Source organism: Mandrillus leucophaeus, unplaced genomic scaffold (assembly GCF_000951045.1).
Source record: "Mandrillus leucophaeus isolate KB7577 unplaced genomic scaffold, Mleu.le_1.0 Scaffold670, whole genome shotgun sequence".
Taxonomy (NCBI): domain Eukaryota; kingdom Metazoa; phylum Chordata; class Mammalia; order Primates; family Cercopithecidae; genus Mandrillus; species Mandrillus leucophaeus.
In genome coordinates, this window is record NW_012107253.1 from 450,194 (window position 1) to 472,114 (window position 21,921).

The 21,921-nt window shown below is 41.6% G+C and overlaps 1 protein-coding gene across 5 annotated transcripts in view; it reads right to left on the reverse strand.

Moving 5' to 3' along the window:
* Positions 1–3,226: 3,226 nt before the first annotated feature.
* The window catches only part of NSF (N-ethylmaleimide-sensitive factor), a 164,549-nt gene continuing 145,854 nt past the window's right edge, over positions 3,227–21,921 (reverse strand). For 3 of the 5 annotated variants that reach the window (XM_012001929.1, XM_012001930.1, XM_012001931.1), the window contains 4 exons: positions 10,687–10,821; positions 8,992–9,105; positions 5,319–5,374; positions 3,227–4,894 (listed from right to left, as the gene is read on the reverse strand). In XM_012001929.1, coding sequence (XP_011857319.1) covers positions 4,873–4,894; positions 5,319–5,374; positions 8,992–9,105; positions 10,687–10,821 — 327 coding nt within the window. In that variant the 3' untranslated portion in view covers positions 3,227–4,872. Of the gene's footprint in view, positions 4,895–5,090; positions 5,190–5,314; positions 5,375–8,991; positions 9,106–10,686; positions 10,822–21,921 lie in introns of all 5 variants that reach the window. The other 2 variants (XM_012001928.1, XM_012001932.1) reach the window with 2 other exon arrangements.

The window sequence follows — 21,921 nt, forward strand, 5'->3', positions numbered from 1 at the left end:
CCCGGCTAGTTTTTTTGTATTTTTTAGTAGAGACGGGGTTTCACCGTGTTAGCCAGGATGGTCTCCATCTCCTGACCTCATGATCCGCCTGTCTCGGCCTCCCAAAGTGCTGGGATTACAGGCTTGAGCCACCGCGCCCGGCCATAGTTTTTCATTTTTAAGAGACAAGTGTCTATGTCACTCAGGAGTACAGTGGCATGATCATGGCTTAACAGCCTTGACCCCTGGGCTCAAATGAGCCTCCTCGGCCTCCCAAGTAACTAGGACTCAGGCGCACTCCACCACGGTAATTCAAATCTTTTGTAGAGATGGGGTCTTGCTGTGTTGCCCACTGGTCTCAAACTCCTGGGTTCAGGGGGTCCTCCCACCTCAGCCTCCCAAAGTGTTGGGATTACTGGGTGAGCCACCACGCCCCGCCCAATCTTATTTGATGGTTAAGGAGAATACAGTTTATAGCTGTGCTTGAACCTGTAGTTTTCCCCTACGTATAAATACTTATAAACATCTAAACACAAGAGGACGTTGTTTAAAAATCTGAGAGAGACAACATAATGAGAAGATATCTTTCAAAGCAGTATTACTTTATGAAGAAAGAAGAGAAGGAAAGCATGTGAGACAGTTCAAGGATGAGGGAATGAAGTACAAAGAAAGGTCGAAGGAAAGAAGGTAGGGAAAAAGCAGAGAAGGAAACATGATGGCGAGATGATTCTCGGTGTTATGCTGTCTCCTGTGGTGGCTCTGGACGTAGGGACATGTTCTCGTGTATGTGGCTGGTCTGCACACTCAAGTGAAGTCAGTGCAGCTAAGCATTGCTGCTACACTGCCACTATTACTCCCAAAATAGTAAGACAGAAGTTGTGTGGAGTATATGCTGGGAAAATTTCAAACATGATCCTTCCTTGGGTATTTTGTCTTCACCCACTTGGGATGCTTGCCCATCACAGGCGCTATCTGCTGCATCTTAATGCCATGGTGCCCGTCCAGCACACACCCTTGTGGGCTCATCTCCAGAACCCAGTCTCAGTACGGCTTGCCAGCTGATGAGAAACTCTAGATCGTTTTGTAATAAATTCTGCAATTTACATGCTTTCTTGAACTCTCATACACACCCTTCCCCAGTCACTTAAGACAGTTTTGCTCTTGTTGCCCAGGCTGGAGTGCAGTGGTGTGAGCTTGGCTCACTGCAACCTCTACCTCCCAGGTTCAAGCAATTCTCCTGCCTCAGCCTCCCAAGTAGCTGAGATTACAGGCATGAGCCACCACGCCTGGCTAATTGTGTATTTTTAATAGAGATGGAGTTTCACCCTGTTGGTCAGGCTGGCATTGAACTCCTGACCTCAGGTCATCTGCCTGCCTCGGCCTCCCAAAGCGCTGGGATTACAGGTGTGAGACACCGCGCCCGGCTGCCCCCAGTCACTTCTTTAAAGAAGTTGTCAGGCAAGGAAAATGAAATCCTGCTTTCACCTTCTGTGTTTGGGCTGGGGTGGTTGTTTACAGCTGACTCACTGTTTCAACAAGTCTGTTGATCAGGATTTGATTATTGTACACACTTCACTCTACTCCATGATTTTATGACTTGTTGCTGAAACTTTTAAAGGGGAGGCTGCAATTTTTAGGATATAAAAAGACAGCCTTAAAGTAAAAACACATTTCCGACTTTAACCACAATTATGCAATTTTTCTGTGTGACATGAAAAAAAAAATGTCCCAGTGAAGATGTACAAATTTAGAAAGGATAAAATAACGTCCTCTTTTGAGGTTTTGATCTCAAAAACATCTTCTGACAAAAAAATAGCCAGTTAACAATTCACCCATAGATGAAGAAACCTAAGGCAGCAGCTAGCTGGAGTCTCCTTTGCTTCTTCACAGGCCACTCTGTAATTTCATACGCTCTGCTGTACAGCACTGGCTTTGAAGAATATTTGGGCAGCTTCAAGAACCCGCCTTCTCAAGGCTATGCAGGGACCAGGTCGGCCTCAGGGTCCTCCTCCCAGGAACTCCCGTTGTGGAAGTTCTTGAAGCTGGCCTCTTCCCCACAGGGCCTTGTGGATTTTCTGAGCTGCCTCCTGTCCTAACCTGAGCCAATGCTAAGGATCAAGGTTTAGGAGGCTAAGAGATCTGATAGCTCAGAAAAATGTAAAAAACTATGGAGGATACAAAAATGAACCATGTGAAGCAATCTTACTGAGAGCCTTTAAGTTCCTTGGTTTGTACATTTCACAGAAAGGAGTAGTTTAATTGAGTGACAACTCTTATTACTAACCTTGTTTGTGGCTTAGGTACCTGAGTTTTTTCTTTTTTCTGAGACAAAGTATTGCTCTGTTGCCCAGGCTGAGTGCAAGTGGCGTGATCTCGGCTCACTGCAACCTACAGTATCAGAAAAAGTTAATATATAACCATCTTTATGCTTTATACTTATTTTATCTTACTAAAAAAAAAAAAAAATGCCTGGCACGGTGGCTCATGCCTGTAATCCAAGAACAGGGAGGCTGAGGTGGGCGGATCACTTGAGGTCAGGAGTTCAAGACCAGTCTGGCCAACATGGTGAAAACCTGTCTCTACTAAAAATGCAAAAAACAGCCGAGTGTGGTGGCACATGCCTGTAATCCCAGCTACTCTGGTTCTGCCTCCAGGTTCAAGTGATTCTCCTGCCTCAGCCTCCTGAGTAGCTGGGATTACAGGCATGTGCCACCACACCCGACTATTTTTTGCATTTTTAGTAGAGATGGGGTTTCACCATGTTGGCCAGGCTGGTCTTGAACTCCCGACCTCAAGTGATCCGCCCGCCTCAGCCTCCCAAAGTTCTTGGATTACAGGTATGAGCCACCGTGCCAGGCATTTTTTTTTTTTTTTTTTTTTGAGACGGAGTCTCGCTCTGTCACCCAGCCTGGAGTGCAGTGGCGCCACCTTGGCTCACTGCAAGCTCGGCCTCCCGGGTTTACGCCATTCTCCTGCCTCAGCCTCCTGCATTTTTTTTTTAGTAAGTTAAAATAAGTATAAAGTATAAAGATTGTCATATATTAACTTTTTCTGATACTGTAATGATCGGTTTTTAAATAACTATACTTTCTAAATAATTAAGAGATTTTTAACATAAAAATCATCCCTCACATTATGCTACTTGTAACAAAACAAGGAGAGGTTTCTTTCCTGAGCCCCCTCCTTCTTCCTCCATTCCTGTCAGCTGTCCATGTGGTTCTATATGAAAACACTGGTCTACAGAACATTTTCAAGTATATTTACTCTTTATTGCATTCCTTCATTTGCATTAAACAATATTTATATTTTTCAATATAGTTTTGGACAAAACACAAAGACATTAAGCTCATTTAACAAGAGACATAAGTTAACACAATGTGTGCTGCTTTCATGAGGAGGCAAGAGGCAAGCTCTTAGAGGAATCCAGGATACTGGCCACCAGGAATCACAGGAGCTCACAATACAATCTACTTCTTTAAAAGCCACAAAATAAGCTAGGGAAGAAAACCCAAAACAAAGAAGATATAACATACAAGTCTCCAAGAAAAGTATACAAATAGCAAGATTTGGAGATGATTTGCTTTCTCACATGGGGACAAATGACAGAAGAGCCACACCCAAGTGCCACTGTGGCCACCAGCCTCATGGGTGGTGTGTGGTGTAAGCACCTTAGGATGGCTTCTAATTGCTTGTCCTTGCATTTTAAGCAGCAATGGGGAGAGAGAGGCACGCTCCATAAGTCTCATCACCAAATATGACCTAATTAAATTCCTGCTAAGTCAGTCAGTTATAAGACAGATTGCCCTCAAAAGGACTCAAATGGGTGCTTCCTTTTGGAAGAAGTGTGTGGAGGGTAAAGGAAATGTGTTCAATGTATTGGAATGGACAATAAAGCACTGAGGGAGAGGGCTAGAAAACGATTTTTCTGGAGAATAGTGTTTTATTTAGACACTAGATAGTACAGATGAATTAAAATAAAGGATAAATTCTAAGTAAGTCATTAAGCTAAGGAAAAAGCAGTGATACTAATAAGCCTTAATATTATACTAAGGAATTGACCCACTTGGAGTTGGACACTAATTAGTGCCGAGAGGTTTGTAAATTACTTTAATAACTCCTTTCTGTTTGGGGGTGTATGCTTTTTCCATACCTATCTTTCACATGTTTTTAACAACATCTACTAAGTGGTAATAATTAGCGTATCTCTTACCACAGAGCAAATTAGTTATACTAAGGGGAAGTCACAACCAACACGGTAGTCATCTGACTTTCTATTAAGAAAGATCTTCTGACTGCAACTTGAAAACATCTCTGACAATGATTGAGAACAGCATTTTAGACATTCAATGCCTTGTTTCTTCAGGCAAAGAGAATAACCAGTCTTGTGGGAGACCTTTAACCAAATACCCAGTGACCTTTAGTGTTAGCTCAGGACAGCTGTCAGAGGATCTCTGGCCCACGCCTCGATTTACTAAGCCAGGTTTGGATGTAGAAAGTCTGCCTTCTAATTGGCTAATTGTTGTCATGCAACATTCATTACACTGACTGAGAGTTTTCAGGGGTGATGTGCTAGTAGAGAGCCTGAAACGTGTAGTGTCCACAAGTACTGGATGGTTCCCACACAGAGGGACTGAGCAAGAAGGAATCACTTTAGCCCGCATGGGAAGGTAAGCGCAGCATTCTAAACCAAATTTACACCTTCCACAAGACACTAAGCTATCTCAGTACGCATAAGGAAGGGGGTTTTATTGCACTAATCATGCAGAGTGAGCACGTGTTGAAGGTAGAGAACGTTCCACTTAGTCCGGTATCTTGAGTAAGACAGTGAAGATCCCAGGCCATCTTCACCTTGGTCACTTCCCTTGGTCACTGTGGGTTTCAAATAGTTCATTTTCAATCAAAATCAAGGGGGCTACTGCAAAAGAAATACCAAAACACAAAAAACCAGATGAGGGTCTGTAAAAAACTATTAAAAAAAAAAAAAGTCACTAAAAGCTTCTTAATGGTTATCCTACATTTCCCACTATGCATTTGCTATTAGATGAGCACTTTACAAAAGAAAATGGTCACATCTCCATGCATGTAAAAGCAGGTTCCGATAAAATATGTACCATTAAGTTTTTCCTGCATTGTGACAAGGAAGTTTTGCGAAGCAGGACAGGGAGAGCAAACCAACAGTACAACCAACTTCCTTGCTTGGTCTCTCGGACCTACAACACAGCGAAGAATTCAAATAAATGGAAACAAACTTATCTAGGAAAGCAACTCTTAGAATAGGCACAGGGATTTAACAGGGTGGTAAGTTTGGTTGATGGTCATTAAATGTTGTGTGTACTTACGCTCCTTCTTCTCTTAAGAGGGCTAAGAATTTTCTCACACGGTATTCAGGATCCATCTAAATACATCAGAAGAAATGAAGATGGGTTAATGGTACCTTATAACAACTCTGCACTTGCTTCATGCCAAGGCAATGTTCGGTTTCACACTTCATCAGTGCTCCGCTAGGTCACTGAATTACCTGCTCCTTGACCAGCATTCTCACACAAAGCAGATCACATCATTTGGAGGAAGTGAATGGGGTTTTCCAGAACCATGTACACTGGGTTCCAAAAGACCCAAGCCCACTGGCCATCATAGGCACTTGGGCCAGGCGTGCCCTGTGCTGGTACCTGTGAAGCATCGCTGTGAGACTGGACAGGGCCATTCATCAGGGTTCAAATGACACCCAATTCATCCGTTGAAGGTATAAAAGTCTACTAAAGTCGCAGCAAAGTAGAAGATACCAAGTTGAGGTTAATTCAACAACTAAAAAATAGCTTAATTCTACATAATCAACAATATAGCTTTTCTTAGCTTCAGCATCCGTCATATAGTTTCTTCTTTGTAGTAACAAAGTTGTGCTAAAACTAAAAAAATGAAGAGTACTGCTGATTCCTGAAATAATCTCTAGATGAATCTGGGTCTCCTGTCATGAGTCTAAGAAAAAATGGTGCAACTTTTGTTTCAGGTGCTTGGTTCAGGTGGTTATTACTAACTATCTAGACTGGTTTTCATTTTCTATTCATAGTTATACTAACTTGCTAAATATACTTTATTCTCGTAGGCCCACAGGAGATACGAAGTTATCTAGAAAACAATCATTAAAAACATCTTTAATTCCTGAAGATGAATTTTTATTGTAAGAAACACACCTAACTTTTAAAATATGTTTCAGAGCAGGAGTCTGTTTCCCAAGAGGGAACTCCCTGCCCTCCAGGAGTAACTTTCAAATGCTCAGTGCAGCTGTGGGTAGATGTGCAATCGGACTCCCCTCCAACCACGGAGTTTTTTTCCTTTTTTTTTTTTTTTTTTAAGATTTCTTCTATCTCAGAAAAACACTGAACAGAAGTTTCAAATGTATCAAAGGTAAGAGGTCAGACTACAAAGGACTAAGAAAAAGTGTGAACAGCTAACAAAAGAAACATTTTTCCTCTTTGGGAATAGAATTACATATGAATCAATTGTCAAGTTCTTAAAAAAAAAAAAAAAAAAAGGAACTGGCTGAAGCATAGTTGTAGTTGGTACTTGCAGTTCTTTGCCCATTAAATATATTTAATATATGTGAGCAACAACTTACTGACTTGCCTGTAGCTATGGAATTAAAAGTCAGGAGAAAGGGAGGAAAAAAGTAATCTAGATAAATGACTTTATTCCCTCAGGTGACATCCAGTCAGAGCAGATCCTCAGCTCTGTGCAAGTTTTAACAGAATCGCGTGTAGTGAACAGAGAGGTAACATGACTTATATTCTGCAAAACTACATGCCTCTTCACTTAGGCTCAGCCTCTCTAAGGCAGATCTAAAGAGAATTCACTCAGCTGCACGAAATCCATTTGACATGAAGGGGTTCAAACTCAGAGGCCTATGAAATGTCAGTCGCTGCAGATTAGGCCTGAGTGCCCCACTCTCACTCTCTACCCCACATGCATAAGAAGCATTAACTTGATCACTGACCTGCAGGCATCAAAGGAAGGGAAAGGGATGAGGGTTGGGGCAAAAAATCCACATAGTTTCTTCTATGCAATTATTGAAAAAAAAAATTAAACTGAAACTTAAAAAAAAAAAAAAAAGAGCTGACAATCTGACAGATTTATCTTTTTTTCAAGGAAAGAGCCAATACACCTGTATTTGCACCTTTACCAAGAATAAGTCTAAACAAAGTGGTTAGTCTGTAACTTTAATTTATGGGTCATAATGGAAAATAAATTAATTGACTTAAAAATAGTCCATCTGAAAGCTTAGTAGATTAAATTAGATTTCTGAAAGCCACAAAAATTTTATTTTCAGATAAATTTACCAGAAAAGATTAAAAAGCATTCACTTCATGTTTCCAATGTGTTATTGGTCCAAGAGCCTATTTTAGATGTAACTGAAACAGAAACTTCACCTCTGCCACTCACTGCCCATACTAGCAGAATGGCAGGACCATCAGTAAGTAACACATGATGCCTAGAACACAATCACTCTGTCCACCTAGGACCAGAATGAATTTATAGTTATTCATCCAACAAAAGTTTACTGGCCGGGTGCAGTGGCTCACGCCTGTGATCCCAGCACTTTGGGAAGCCGAGGTGGGCGGATCACCTGAGGTCAGGAGATCAAGACCAGCTTGGCCAACATGGTGAAACCCCATCTCTACTAAAAATACAAAAAATTAGCCGGGCGTGATGGATGGGCACCTGTAATCCCTGCTACTCAGGAGGCTGAGGCAGGAGAATCCCTTGAACCTGGGAGGTGGAAGTTGCAATGAGCCGAGATCATGCCACTGCACTCAAGCCTGGGCAACAGAATGAGACTGTCTCAAAAGAAAAAAAAAAAAAAAGAAGTTACTGAGGGCCAGGCATGGTGGTGCATGCCTGTAATCCCAGCACTCTGGGAGGCTGAGGCAGATAGATCACTTGAGCTCAGGAGTTCAAGACCAGCATGGGCAACATAGTGAACCACGTCTCTACAAAAAATACAAAAATTAGTTGAGTATGGTAGCACATGCTGGTAGTCCCAGCTGGGGAGGCTGAGATAGGAGGATCGCTTGAGCCTGGGAGGTCAAAACTGCAGTAAGCCGTGATCATGGCACTGCATTCCAGCCTGGGAGACAGAGCGAGACACTGTCTTAGAATAATAATAATAATAATAATAATAATAGTAATAAAAGTTTACTAAGCACCCTCATATGTGTTAGCTCTGTTCCAGGGACTTTGGACTCAACAGTAAGAGCCAAGGTCTCTGAATTCATAGGGCTTGATAGGGAGATATTTATCAGCTAACTAGTATGTCAGATAAGGACAAGAAGACACAGGATGGGAATATGGAAGGGTGGAGTTCTAAAAAGAGGAAAGGTAAGTTGCCAGGAGATATGAGAAAGTCCCAAAGAAGTTTCATCTGTCTTTGCACAGGCAGCAGCCTGGGGCTTAGTTTTCTTCCTGATTCTGGACGCTTCAACTCTACAGTAGTTTGCATGAAATTTCTAGGAGCCCAGCCAGGGACAAATATACAGATCCCAGGTCTAGACTGCACAACTTAATTAACTTGTCCCTTAAAACAGTCTCCCAGACACCATTTGGTATATGTGTGGTCACCTACTGACTTGAGGTGCAACACCATCCCTTCTCCATCAATAACCTGGCGAAGTGATCTTGGATAATTCACTGACAGCCTGTGGCACACACAGTATCCTCATCTCCAAAATGAGGGGGCAGCAGAACAATTGCTCTTTGAAGTCTTTTCTAGTTCTAAGATCTAGTGGCTCCCTAAATTAAAACTAACTTTATAATCTTTCCTTCCATTTTTGAATTTTAAGAAGTTGAAAAGTATTGGTAAGTGGTCAATCTCAGAAGCAGGCTACCAAATTAAGTTTGGAAATAATATAAGAAAATCAAAACTTTAATTAAAACCCTTGGCAAAGGAAATACTGAACCCTCTTGGTGTGTCCTGAAGCTTTGTTCTGTCTGAGTCATATGGAGAAGGAAGTCCCTTACCTGTAGGGACATCTCGATCAACATGAGTAACTTCTTGATTCCTATCCAGACCTTCTTCCCTTTGACTTGCTGAGAAATTGTGGTGCGTTCCTTATCCTTGAAGTTGCCCAAAAGCTACAAAAACAATAAACAATAATCAAAGCACTTTTACAGTGAACACATCAACATTGGTTAATTCTATTTACCTTTAAAAGAAGAGTGATAAGAACTACCTAACTGTTCAGGTTGATAGAATTGTCTTCTACTTTAAAATCCAGTCTGACCTTCCTAAACCCATTAGGTGCAATCATGAAAGTGAAAACTGGTATCCTAAACCCCATTTTCTTATGGACCTCCATATAACTTGTATTTGCTGGGGAAAAAAATAGCTCCAATCCATAATAAATATAAATTAAAAATTTTAACATTCTTTTCTAGGAACAATCTGTATGTGTCAAAGCAAACCACCTTTAATTCTCTTACCCAGTTCCTGCACAAAACCTGCCTACATGGGTAACCTGAAACATTTATCATATAGATACGTTTCTATTTTGTTGGGGGCCTTGAGGACTTTAAGAAGCTTTACTGACTGTACCACTGCTGAACAACTCAGTAGGTAACATTTTCCAATACAGCTCACCAAGTCACTTGTGAATATTGATATTAAAAGTTAAATGAAGAACATTCTTTAAAAATGACTTTGTCATTTTCAAAAAATTAAGAAAACATTTCTATTTCTAAACTTGTTAATAAAGTTCCTTTTACTTCTGTAGTTTTTGACACTTCTAAGGCTTTAATCATCGTTCCAATTTATTAAATGCAAGGAAATGTGCTAAAAGCCATTATGAATGGTTAATTTTTCTATACAGTGATTACCTTACCCCCACACTGCCACCCATTCAAGTTTCTGGTCCAAGTAATCTATATACATCACTCATGCTGGATACAGAGCAATTAATTCCTGGCAGTTTGTAGCTGCCTACATTGAGGAATGGGAAATTAATTCACTGTCATGTATACTCATCTTTCTCCTCTAATTCCTGAAAACAACTGGAGGTACAGGTTGAGTATCCCTAATCCAAAAATCTGAAATCTAAAATGCTCCAAAATCGGAAACTTTTTGAGTGCCAACATGACATTCAAAGGAAATGCTCACTAAAGCAATTCAGATTTCCAGATTAGAGATGCTCAACCTAAATATAATGCAGTATTCCAAAATCTGAAAAAATCTGAAATCTGAAACACTTCTGGTCCTAGGCATTTTTTGTTGTTAGACAGAGTCTTGCTCTCTCGCCCAGACTGGAGTGCAGTAGCACAATCTTGGCTCACTGCAACCTCCACCTCCCAGGTTGAAGCAATTCTCCTACTTCAGCCTCCTGAGTAGCTGGGACTACAGGCGCCTGCCACCATGCCTGGCTTATTTTTGTATTTTTAGTAGAGACAGAGTTTCACCATGTTGGCCAGGCTGGTCTCGAACTTCTGACCTCAAGTGATCCACCTGCCCTGGCCTCCCAAAGTGCTGGGATTACAGGCGTGAGCCACCGTGCCTGGCCTAGTCCCAGGCATTTCGGATAAGGGATACACAACCTGTAATATCCTTGGGCCCCATGTTCTGGATTAGCATAAAAACCAAACACCAGGTATAATGTGGTACCACTTATTTCAGCCTCAATTCCTTTCTTATAAACAGTGTGCAATCCATTGACTCATTTTCACCTCCAAAGCTTCCAACAGCTGCTCTCCTGTGGCAATGTTGGGCACGTGGATGGTGGTGCTGAAAGCATTAAGCATTTCCATCTCCTGAAGGACATCTTTGCGGCTAGTGGTCCCAATGATAAGAAGCTTGCGGCCCTGATCATAGGGAGAAAATGTGTTAAAATGTACATAAGACTAATTAGGAAACTACAGTAAGCTTGAACACAATTTGCAAAAGCCATTTATTTAATCTTGCAAATGCAAATGGTTGGCAAAAGAGAAGAAAACAATTCAGGATTTTCCTGAAAATCCTGAAGAAAGGTACCAACATGATTCAGAAAGTGGCAACATGTGAACAGCTCCTTCTCATTCACATCAATAAAACAATGGATTAGTAAATCAGGAAGATACACAAACCAAATGGAAAGATACTGACATGTATGTATGTAATTCCTTCCTTAGAGCCAACATGGCACATGTATGGTGGGAATTGGGGAAAAAAGATGAAATGAATAGATAGTATGTGGCGCTGGCTTTACAAGGCTTTAGTACAGAGCAGGGTAATAATAGTTTACATTTATGCAACACTGAACAGTAAAAGGCATGGGCTAAAGTGCTTTCCATAATTGTCACATTTAATATTTTTCATTTTTATTTTTAATGCTGAAATATTAAAAAAAAAAGTTTAAAAACTATGCCAGGCTTATGCTACCATTCTCAGTTCCCTTTCTTCAAAGGCAACCATTTTCAATTCTCTTAGCTTTTCTTCTTCTATTTACTTCCTTATCTTTAAATAATAAGGTTACATTACTAGTTTTAGATTTCTATTTTCAGCTTTATGTTTTTTTGAGACGGACGGAGTCTTGCTCTGCTGCCCAGGCTGGAGTGCAGTGGTGCGATCTTGGCTCACTGCAAGCTCTGCCTCCCGGGTTCACGCCATTCTCCCACCTCAGCCTCCCAAGTAGCTGGGACCACAGGCGCCCGCCACCATGCCCAGCTAATTTTTTGTATTTTTTTTTGTAGAGACAGGGTTTCACCATGTTAGCCAGGATGGTCTCCATCTCCTGACCTCATGATCTGCCCACCTCAGCCTCCCAAAGTGCTGGGATTACAGGCGTGAGCCACCGCACCCGGCCTGTTTTCCGCTTCAAATTCCTCCCATAGAAGATGAGGATTTGTTATTAATTTTGCACTACCCCCCTTCCCCCACCACATGCCCCTTTTTATGTCCTTCCAATATAGTTATTTCACAGTCTTTAGTTAAATCTATATTCAGTATTTATTATGTTTATACAAATGTGGTTTACAGTTAGGCCACACAGAGTACTATTAAATTTCCTTTCTTGGACAACATTTTGTTTTACTGGAGTTAATTGCCTTTTTCCCCTTCGCTTAGTTTACCAGGTACTTACCACAGTTTGTCTCTAAACACAATCACAAGTCTCCTTTCAGTATATTCAAACATATTACATAGTTTAAAGTTGCGTTCTTGAAGAAATTCCCCTCCAGGAGTCCTCTGTGTTCACAGTTCAATCTGAAGTGGTGACTCACTAGGCCTGGGGCACAGCTGAAGTTCTGGAGCGTTCCTCTCTCCTCTGTTAGATTCCCTGTATCCTAGCCTTCCTTTTCCTCATCTATCCCCTTGTCTGTGCTGCATATACCCAAAAGCTTCCTGAGAAAGAGTGAGAGGGAGGTAAAATTTTTTTTTTTTTTTTTTTTTGAGATGGAGTCTCGCTCTGTCGCCCAGGCTGGAGTGCAGTGGCCGGATCTCAGCTCATTGCAAGCTCCGCCTCCTGGGTTTACACCATTCTCCTGCCTCAGCCTCCCAAGTAGCTGGGACTACAGGCGCCCGCCACTTCGCCCTGCTAGTTTTTTGTATTTTTTAGTAGAGACGGGGTTTCACCGTGTTAGCCAGGATGGTCTCGATCTCCTGACCTCGTGATCCACCCATCTCGGCCTCCCAAAGTGCTGGGATTACAGGCTTGAGTCACTGCGCCCAGCCGGTAAAATTTTAAAGACCTTGCATATCTCGAAATACCTTTATTCTAGCCTTAATATTGTATCCTTTGTCTTAATAGTTTGTCTAGTTGTAAAAAATAAGGTTAGAGGCTGGGTGCGCTGGCTCATGCCTGTGATTCCAATGCTGTGGGAGGCCACGGCAGGTGATCACCTGAGGTCAGGAGTTTGAGACCGGCCTGACCAACATGGTGAAATCCCATCTCTACTAAAAATACAAAATTAGCTGGGCATGGTGGCATGTCCTGTAATCCCAGCTACTTGGGAGGCTGAGGTAGGAGAATGCTTGAACTCAAGAATCAGAGGTTGCAGTGAGCCGAGATCACACCATTGCACTCCAGCCTGGGCAACAAGAACGAAACTGTCTCAAAAAATAAATAAATAAAAAGGTTAGAAATAATTTTTTCTTGCAATTTTGAAGGCACTGAAGGCTAAAAGACAAATGCTATCTGATCTTTGATCTTTTGTTTCTAACCTTTTTAATACAAAACTTTCAGAATCTTTTCTTCATCCCTATGTTCTGCAATTTGAAAACTACATATCCTAAGATGGTTCCTTCTATACTCATTTTGCTGGCACTAGATACCTTCTTTCTAAACTGGAAATTCCAATCATTCAATTCTAGGAACTATGTTTCCTGGAGACTTCCTCCCATTCATTTTCTCTGTATCACCCACTGGGAACCTCTTAGTTGGATATTGATCCTCTAGGACAAATCTTCTAATTTTCTTATTTTTTTACTCTTAGTTTTTATTTCTTTCTCTTTCTAATACTTTTCAGGTTAGTATCAACTTTGTCTTCCAACCTTTAAACTAACTTATTTTTCAGTTCTAAGAGCTATTCTTGTTTTCTGAATGTTTTCTTTTTAAATTGCATCCTGTGCAATTAAAATACAATATCTTGTTTTAGATCTCTGAGGCCAGTGGCTCACACCTGTAATCCCAGCACTTTGGGAGGCCCAGATGGACAGATTGCTTGAGCCCAGGAGTTTGAGACCTGTATGGGTAACATGGTGAAACCTCGTCTTGACAAAAATACCAAAATTAGCTGGGTGTGGTGGCAGATGCCTGTAGTCCCAGCTACTTGGGAGCCTGAGGTGAGAAGATTGCTTGAGCCCAGGAGGCTGAGGCTGGAGTGAGCCGAGATGGCACCACTGCACTCCTGCCTGGGTGATAGACAAAGTGAGACTCCATCTCAAAAAACAAACCTGTGAATATTATAGAATGCAAAAATGATGTTTTCTTCTGTTCTTTGTTTTGTCTGTTTCCTATGACTTGCCCCTTTTTCCAATTTGTTTACAGGAGGCTTTCCTCAAAGTGGTGATTACTGGACAGCTATTCATATTTAAGAGCTAAACTATGGGCTGGGTGTGGTGGCTCACACCTGTAATCCCAGCACTTTGGGAGGCCAAGGCAGGCAGATCACAAGGTCAGGAGATCGAGACCGTCCTGGCTAACAGGGTGAAACCCAGTCTCTACTAAAAATACAAAAAAAATTAGCCAGGCATGGTGGCAGGCGCCTATAGTCCCAGCTACTCGAGAGGCTGAGGCAGGAAAATGGCATGAACCCAGTGAGCCGAGATCGTGCCACTGCACTCCAGCTTGGGCGACAGAGCGAGACTCTGTCTCAAAAAAAAAAAAAAAGAGCTAAACTATGACTGGAAATTCTGTGTCCAGGAGCTTCACTATAGGATGATTAGGTAAGACTTGGCTGACTACTGGGGGTCCCTCAAAGGTCAGTATGCGTACATTCTTCCCAGAGAAGAATCTTCCTTCCCAAAGACTATAAAGCCTCGTTGCCAGCATACTGGAGTCAACAGGGTAATGCTTCTGGGTATCTCACCATTTAATAGGGAGACCTCCGCTTAATCCTCTTTTGCAGTATGGCACCTCTCCAGATCAGTCTCTCAATTAATGTTCATTATACTCATGAAAATGCAGTACTAGTACTATCCCCATTTTACTGACGAAGCTATTGAGTCTCACAGATATAAGTCATTTGTGTTCGAGGTCAAATAACCAATACATGATGGAGCCAAGACTGGAAACCGGATCCAGACCCAAATCATATACTGCCTCTCTTTACAAAGAAAAACACATTACTAAAAAAGTTTACTTGGAAAATGGAAGAGGAATAAGTTTTAAACTTATGTCACTAGATTTATAATATACACTCAGTCCATAGATAAGTCTTCAGTAAAGACTAATCATTGAACTTATACACAGATCTTAGAAATTCAGAACATTAAAATAAATGTGCTATCAGGAAAAGATTTTAAGAAACCAAAACAATTTCAATTTGGGTTTGGTAAACATTATACCACTACTGTCAATAAGACACATCAGCCTTTCTCAATGTTACTCGTTGTTTTTATCCACCTGCTGTGCCAAGAATGGGCAATGTACCACCACAAGCCAATGCAGATCAAAGAAACAAAGCTGAGACCCTCTGGTACAATTAGCCATTAGCTTAACAGATGAGTGCGCAAAGAATATAAGATAGAAGTACACCTGTGAGTATTCAGATTAAAGCGTAATCATTGTTATTATTTGAGGAACCAACTAGGCAAAAATCAAATGCTTATTATCAGACATTTACCAAGTTCCTAGATTAATATGCAACAGACCTTCCACAGAAAGACAGATACAAAAGAGATAATTATAATACAATATGGCAAGGTGGAAGTATTATGCACAAGGATGTCAGGTAGAGGGAAGAAACACGTGGCAGAGAAAGCTTTTTCTGGATGAGATGATACATGAGTTGAGTCTTAAGGAATGAGTAGGTTGATTAGGAAGATGAAGGGGAAGGACATTCTAAGCCAGAGGAACAGAAATAAATAAGTCCAAGGGCAAAATAACAACAAAAGCTGGGGTGTTGCAGTAATTGCAATCGAGTAAAGACACACATTTTTACTGTAACAAAAAGTAGTGCTTTTATACTTAAAGTATTTTTTTAACACTAAATTCCAATTGCAAACTTGGGAACACAGTCCTAAAGGCTAAGAGATGCCAAAGGCCACACATGCCGATACCTCAGTATGATTAAAGGTAACTGTTACTTCTCTTTTTCCTTAGCTTTTTAATGTCCCATAGTCCATAATGCAAACTTCCTCATCTTGCTCCTCTCTCACAAAGGACAATGCTGGCCCTAGAAGAGTGGCACTGAGGAAGAAGCTTCTTACTCATTCCAGAAAGCTGGACTTTTAAAATCACTGCCAGTTTCCTCATGAGATGTTCTTACATTAACAGTGACTATGCTCTTCAAAGTGTTGAGAGATTGGGAAATGTACAGCAACTTATAATGGAGACGCTAATTTATGTTTTGCTTTTCTTCTTGTTTAACAAGACTCCAAACACTGCAAAGAGGTCATGACCCAGGCAAGTTCGGGTCTTGACTTGTAAAGCGTCATCTTTAAGAAAACATTGAAAAACATTACCAAATTATTAAGTTGTGCCGGTCCATTTTGTGTATTAATTAGTGGTAATGCTCGTAAGGAAGCTTTATCATGAAAACCAGCTCCAAATGTATTGTGATAAATTGCAAGGGATTCGTCTGAAGGGAAACGCTGCCAGCAGCATGAAATGGGGATGCAGCTTTAAAAATAAAAGTGGTGCTCATCCCAAGAGGGGACCTTCACCTTGCTAATGTGTGGCCACCAGCCTTAATGTCCACAGTGCCCAAACATGCCCCTTGACAGAAAGCAAAAAAAGCAGAGTGATAACCTATTTGGGAAAAAAGAAATTGCTCCCAGCATACTCTTTGCTGAGATTTGCTAGTCCTGATGCTACAAAGAAAGAGCCTAAGTAAAATGACTATCTGCCAATCGGATTATGATAAACATTGTTCCAAGGTTAAATAAGTATTAGTTAACTAATTCTTAGTACCATAAGCAGCAACTCAGGTGAAAACATTTCCATGAAAAAGGCAGGGCTCAGTCAGGTGTTGATCCTTCAAAAAAACACTTCTTTACATGATGAAGAATGAGCGAGTACTAAGCAGCATCTAAGCCTTTTGCCACACAAAGGACCAACCAGATAATCCACACCCTTTCATAGGTCTTGCCCATTGATTGGCCCCAATAAACTGATTTGTAACAAAAGTTCATGTGGAAGAAAGCTTTTTTTTCCTAAATAAAAATGCCACTAATATAATACTGCAGTGAAATGGAAGGGCTGATTTCAACCTATGAACAAAAGTAAAGTCAGTTATGCAGGAAAGAAAGGCCGTTCTTTCCATATCATTCAATGCTGAGCAAGTGTAATACACCCTTGGTAAGAAGAATTAACTGTGAACAATTGAAAACCCTGAAATGGATTAAGAAGTGAGTTTAAAAGTGCAACTCAAAACTGCTATGTGCTGGGGGCATTGAACTTTATCTTCTGCTTATTAGAATCTGATGTTTTTGTAAATGAGAGTGAAATATTTCAGAATATTAAGCATTTGTAAATCTGGTAAGTAAAAGATGAAATAGACATTAGCCAATTGGAGCATTAACAATAATTTACTACTACTTCTAGGTACTTAATAGAATTATGAGACTTGGTTTGTGCCTTCAAATAAATTACAATTTAGCTTGGAAAACCAAATAAATATTCAGGAAACACAACTAAGTAACATATTCACAAATACAAACTAATCATGGCGGAGGGAACCCGGCATATGGGGACAGTTTCCTGGGGTGGGGTTATCTAGGAAGGTTATCTGTGCAAAGATAATGACAACAAGTAGGCACTGGCAAGGCCCTTGAAAAGAAGGGACAGGTCCTGAATGCACCTAAATCCTATGTGCATGGTAGAAGCAGCTGAGTCAGAGCACCAAGGCTGAAAACGAAGTTGTTTGCAGACACGGGGAGTGGACGACCAGTAAAAGGGACACTCAGGATGCTAACCTAAGGGAAATATTTAATACAAAAAGCAACAGGAAACCAGAAAGGTTCTTGAGGAGGAAGACCTGTGATGGAGAGGAGGGTCCCGGCAGCCACAGGTAGGAGGTCCACCTCGTAGGGGCCTGTGAGGAGCTGCTGCCCCAAGGACAGGCCAGTTGTAAGAGTGAGCATCTCCAGGGACCATGCTGTACCTTTTAACCAGTGTCTTATGCATATGATGTCCTTTCTAAGGCAAGCCCAGGGCTGGCAGAAAGCAAGGGTGAGGCAAGTCCCTGATGGACAGTAGCTTGGTGCAACAGAAGTACAGGCCCCATCACTCACAGCTGTGTGATTTGGGGTAGATTATTTAACTTCTCAGCATCTGTCTCCTCCTCAACCATAACTATGGGATGAGAAAATTCTACCTACTTATGAGAATGGAGTGTGAGGTGGAAATTGCTGGGGCGGGGTCTCTGCCATCACAGGCCAGAAGGAAAAGCAGCAAGCATCTGAATAGGTGGTCTTCAGAGGAACCTGAAGAACAGTCCTCTGCCTGTGGTGTCAGGAATCCACATGGTTAGGTCAGGTGGGTGAGGGGCGGGATGCCTGAAAATCCCTCTCTTCCCAACAACGAACACAGGGCACTGGCAGCAAATGACTCAGAGAGGCCAAGGTTGGCTCTGGGTTAGAGAAGATGAGAGCTCCCATCTTCAGCTTCACAAGGGTTTATGTGAGGCCCAGAAGAGGCCTGAAGCAAAAGGTCAGACACCCCCTCCGAAGGAGTCATGGCAGTGGGGTGACTCACGGAGGGTCAGAAGGACTCACGGCAGCGTGCGGCCTCAGGGAGAGGCAGCAACTTCTGAGGAGGAAGACGGCTCAGAGCCAAGAGTGAGAAGCTTTCCTGATAGAGGTCCTTTGGTCTACCACTTAACCTGGCTTCATTCTTGAAATGGGAATAATTTTTCATATTTTCTTAGCTTGTATTATTCAACAGAGGACCTTAGAAAAATTCTACCTTGCCATAAGGCTTCTCTGCATTTATCTTCAAGCCTGAATTTTGTTTCTAGCCTGTCAATCCCCAGTGGTAGAAACCACGTATTATCCATCTGTGCCCCCGCAGTACTCAGCATGATGTACCTGGCACACAGAGAGGATTCCTCTGCCTGGAATGCGCTTCCCTTCCATAGCCACACAGGCCTTTCCCTCCAAGTCAAGGACCTGCTTGAATGTCAGCTTTTCCACAGGCCAACTCAATCCCCATGTACGTCCATTTTAAACTGCAACTCCCCAACCCTTATCCTGCCCTTTCCCTCCTCCAGTTTGGATCACCTTTTACATACTATATACTTTATTCATTTACTATATTTACTGTATTTCTTGCTAGTTCTCCTTCATTAGGACAGGACTTAAGTCGGTTTGGCTTTACTGATGTTTCCAGCACTAGCATAGTGCCTTGTACAAAATGCGAAGTTAAACACACATTGAATGAATGATAATCCCAGTACAGGTTTCAAGGGTAGCAGATCACTCCTTCATTATTACTTTCTGCTCCTAGAGAAATGCACATTATATTAAGTATACAAAAGGAAAATAACTATCATTTCAGAGTCTATACCTCTGAGCCCCAAGTGTTGATAGCAACAAATTTTAAAGAAAATAATCCAGAATGAAAGGCATGTATGCTTCGTGCCAAAGGTTGGCTTATCTCTTTTAATCAATTGATTAGCTATTGACTGGATAATACAGACTTCTCCAGCAGAGGAAAGATAAGATTCATTAGCTGCCATTAACCTCAACTAGTGAGATAACAAGTACTATTGGCCAGTGCAGTGGTTCATGCCTGTAATCTCAACAGTTTGGGAGGCTGAGGTGGGTGGATCACGAGGTCAGGAGTTCGAGAACAGCCTGACCAACATGGTGAAACCCTGTCTCTACTAAAAATACAAAAATTAGCCAGGCGTGTTGGCACATGCCTGTAATCCCAGCTACTAAGGAGGCTGAGGCAGAAGAATCGCTTGAACCTGGGAGGCAGAGGTTGCAGTGAGCCAAGATGGTACCACTGCACTCCAGCCTGGGCAACAAGAGCAAAACTCCATCTCAAAACAGTAACAACGACAACAACAAAAACCAAGTACTATTAACATCTCCTACAACTCTTGGTTTCCCCAAACCACAGGAAAAGATCAACTACCATGAAAAGCAATCAGGGACAGTGAAGGGAGAGGAATGGGGCCTCTTTGCATGCATTTCTGATTTCTCTTGTTCAAATGTCTGTAACTTTTTTTTTTTTGCAGTTAAATGTTTAAGCTGAATACCAAAGGAAGGATGTTTCAAATAAATCATGCCACAACTAGGCAGACAACTATACTTAAACTCTCCATTAGATTTTACCCTGAAGCAAATTCTTAGTCTACTTCTTTGTAACCATCCTCACGGTGCTCCAAGCAGGACAGAAGACAACAAGAGGGGGAATTCATGATACAGATTGAATACGAAATGAGAAACTCAATCCTTAATAATTTAAAACACTATAGGCAAAAGCAGACTTCATGATATTAAAGAATATTTAATTCCAATTTATGAAAAAGACACTGAATCATCAGATTTTACATTGGGAGCAGCTCTTAAAGATTATCTCATTCCCCCAAACCCCCTCATTCTCTGTCTCATTTTGCAGATGAGAAACCTGGGGTGAGAGGTAAAGTGATCTGTCTGAGGCTCTCATGTCCAGTGAGGGAGCTGAAACTACAGTTCAGGCCTCATTGCTATTTTCACTATGCTTTGCTGTCTACTGTTTTTATTTGTGTAATTTTAAACTAGATTTAGGGTCCACTCTTGCCCTTGCCCCTCCAAGCCCCATATCAGCAATGGTTGATCTCTTAATTTGAGTTAGGGAGATTTATTACCTAGAAATAATGACCTCTGTGCTCTTAGGAGAAAAGGTTAAATAAATTAAGAAGATACTGAGGTGGGCAGATCACCTACGGTCAGGAATTCAAGACCAGCCTGGCCAACATGGTAAAACCCCATCTCTACTAAAAATATAAAAATTAGCTGGGCCTCAACTTGTGGGGCTGAGGTAGGAGAATCACTTGAGTCCAGGAGGCAGAGGTTGCAGTGAGCCGAGATCATGCCATTGTACTCCAGCCCAGGCAACAAGAGCAAAACCTGGTGTCAAAAAAAAAAAAAAAAAAAAAAGATAAAGTTGCACCCACCATGCCACAGTATTCTTAACACCTTAAAGGAAGGGTTCTGGCCAGGGGCGGTGGCTCACACCTGTAATCCCAGCACTTTGGGAGGCCAAGGCAGGCGGATCACGAGGTCAGGAGATCGAGACCATCCTGGCTAACACAGTGAAACCCTGTCTCTACTAAAAAAATACAAAAAAAATTAGCCAGGCATGGTGGTGGGTGCCTGTAATCCCAGCTACTCGGGAGGCTGAGGCAGGAGAATGGCGTGAACCCGGGAGGTGGAGCTTGCAGTAAACCGAGATTGCGCCACTACACTCCAGCCTGGGTGACAGAGCGAGACTCTGTCTCAAAAAAAAAAAAGAAGGGTTCTGTGCAGGCTCTCTCATTAGAAACTTAACTAAGATGACCACACATTAATCAGCAAATCCAAACTCCGCACTTTTGTATCCACAGATTTTCCCTATCTGTCTGAGCTTTTAGCTTGATATACCCTAAATTGACCCCTGTGTTCTAAATTAGGTCAATATTCTCCTTTCTGACTTAATTTCTACCTCTGTGATTTTTATCCATAGCATTTCTGTTTATTAAAATGCTTTTCCCAGTTTTCTGCCAATTTGCAATTGTCTCATGTTCACAATGTTTCAAAATTTGCCTTCTCACCATACTCTGCCCTCATTTAACTCTACAGAGTCCACTTTGCTCCCTTAGGGCCCAACCTTCCAGAACATGAATTCACTATGTCCAACAACAATGCCTTACTTATCTGGAGGCCAATCTGCTAAACAATTTCAACTATCCAGAGCACAGCCAAGAACCAGAAATGAGTAACAATCCTCTCACTCCTAGGACCGAAAAAACAATGTGAGGTTCAAGTAACTTTAAAACTCATACGCAAGGACAACTTACCCACTAGGCACAGTGCCCAGGGCCTATGAAACTTTGAGGAACCCATGAAAGTATTATTCTAATTTCTTTTAAAATCAGGCCAGGCCTGTAATCCCAGCACTTGGGGAGGCTGAGGAGGGCGGATCACTTGAGGCCAGGAGTTTGAGACCAGTCTGGCCAATATGGTGAAACCTCATCTCTACTAAAAATACTTTTTGGTGGAAGACAATATTAATAAGAGTAATATATTCAGCTTTGTACCAAGAGATGGAAAATGTCATTTTTTTTTTTTTTTTC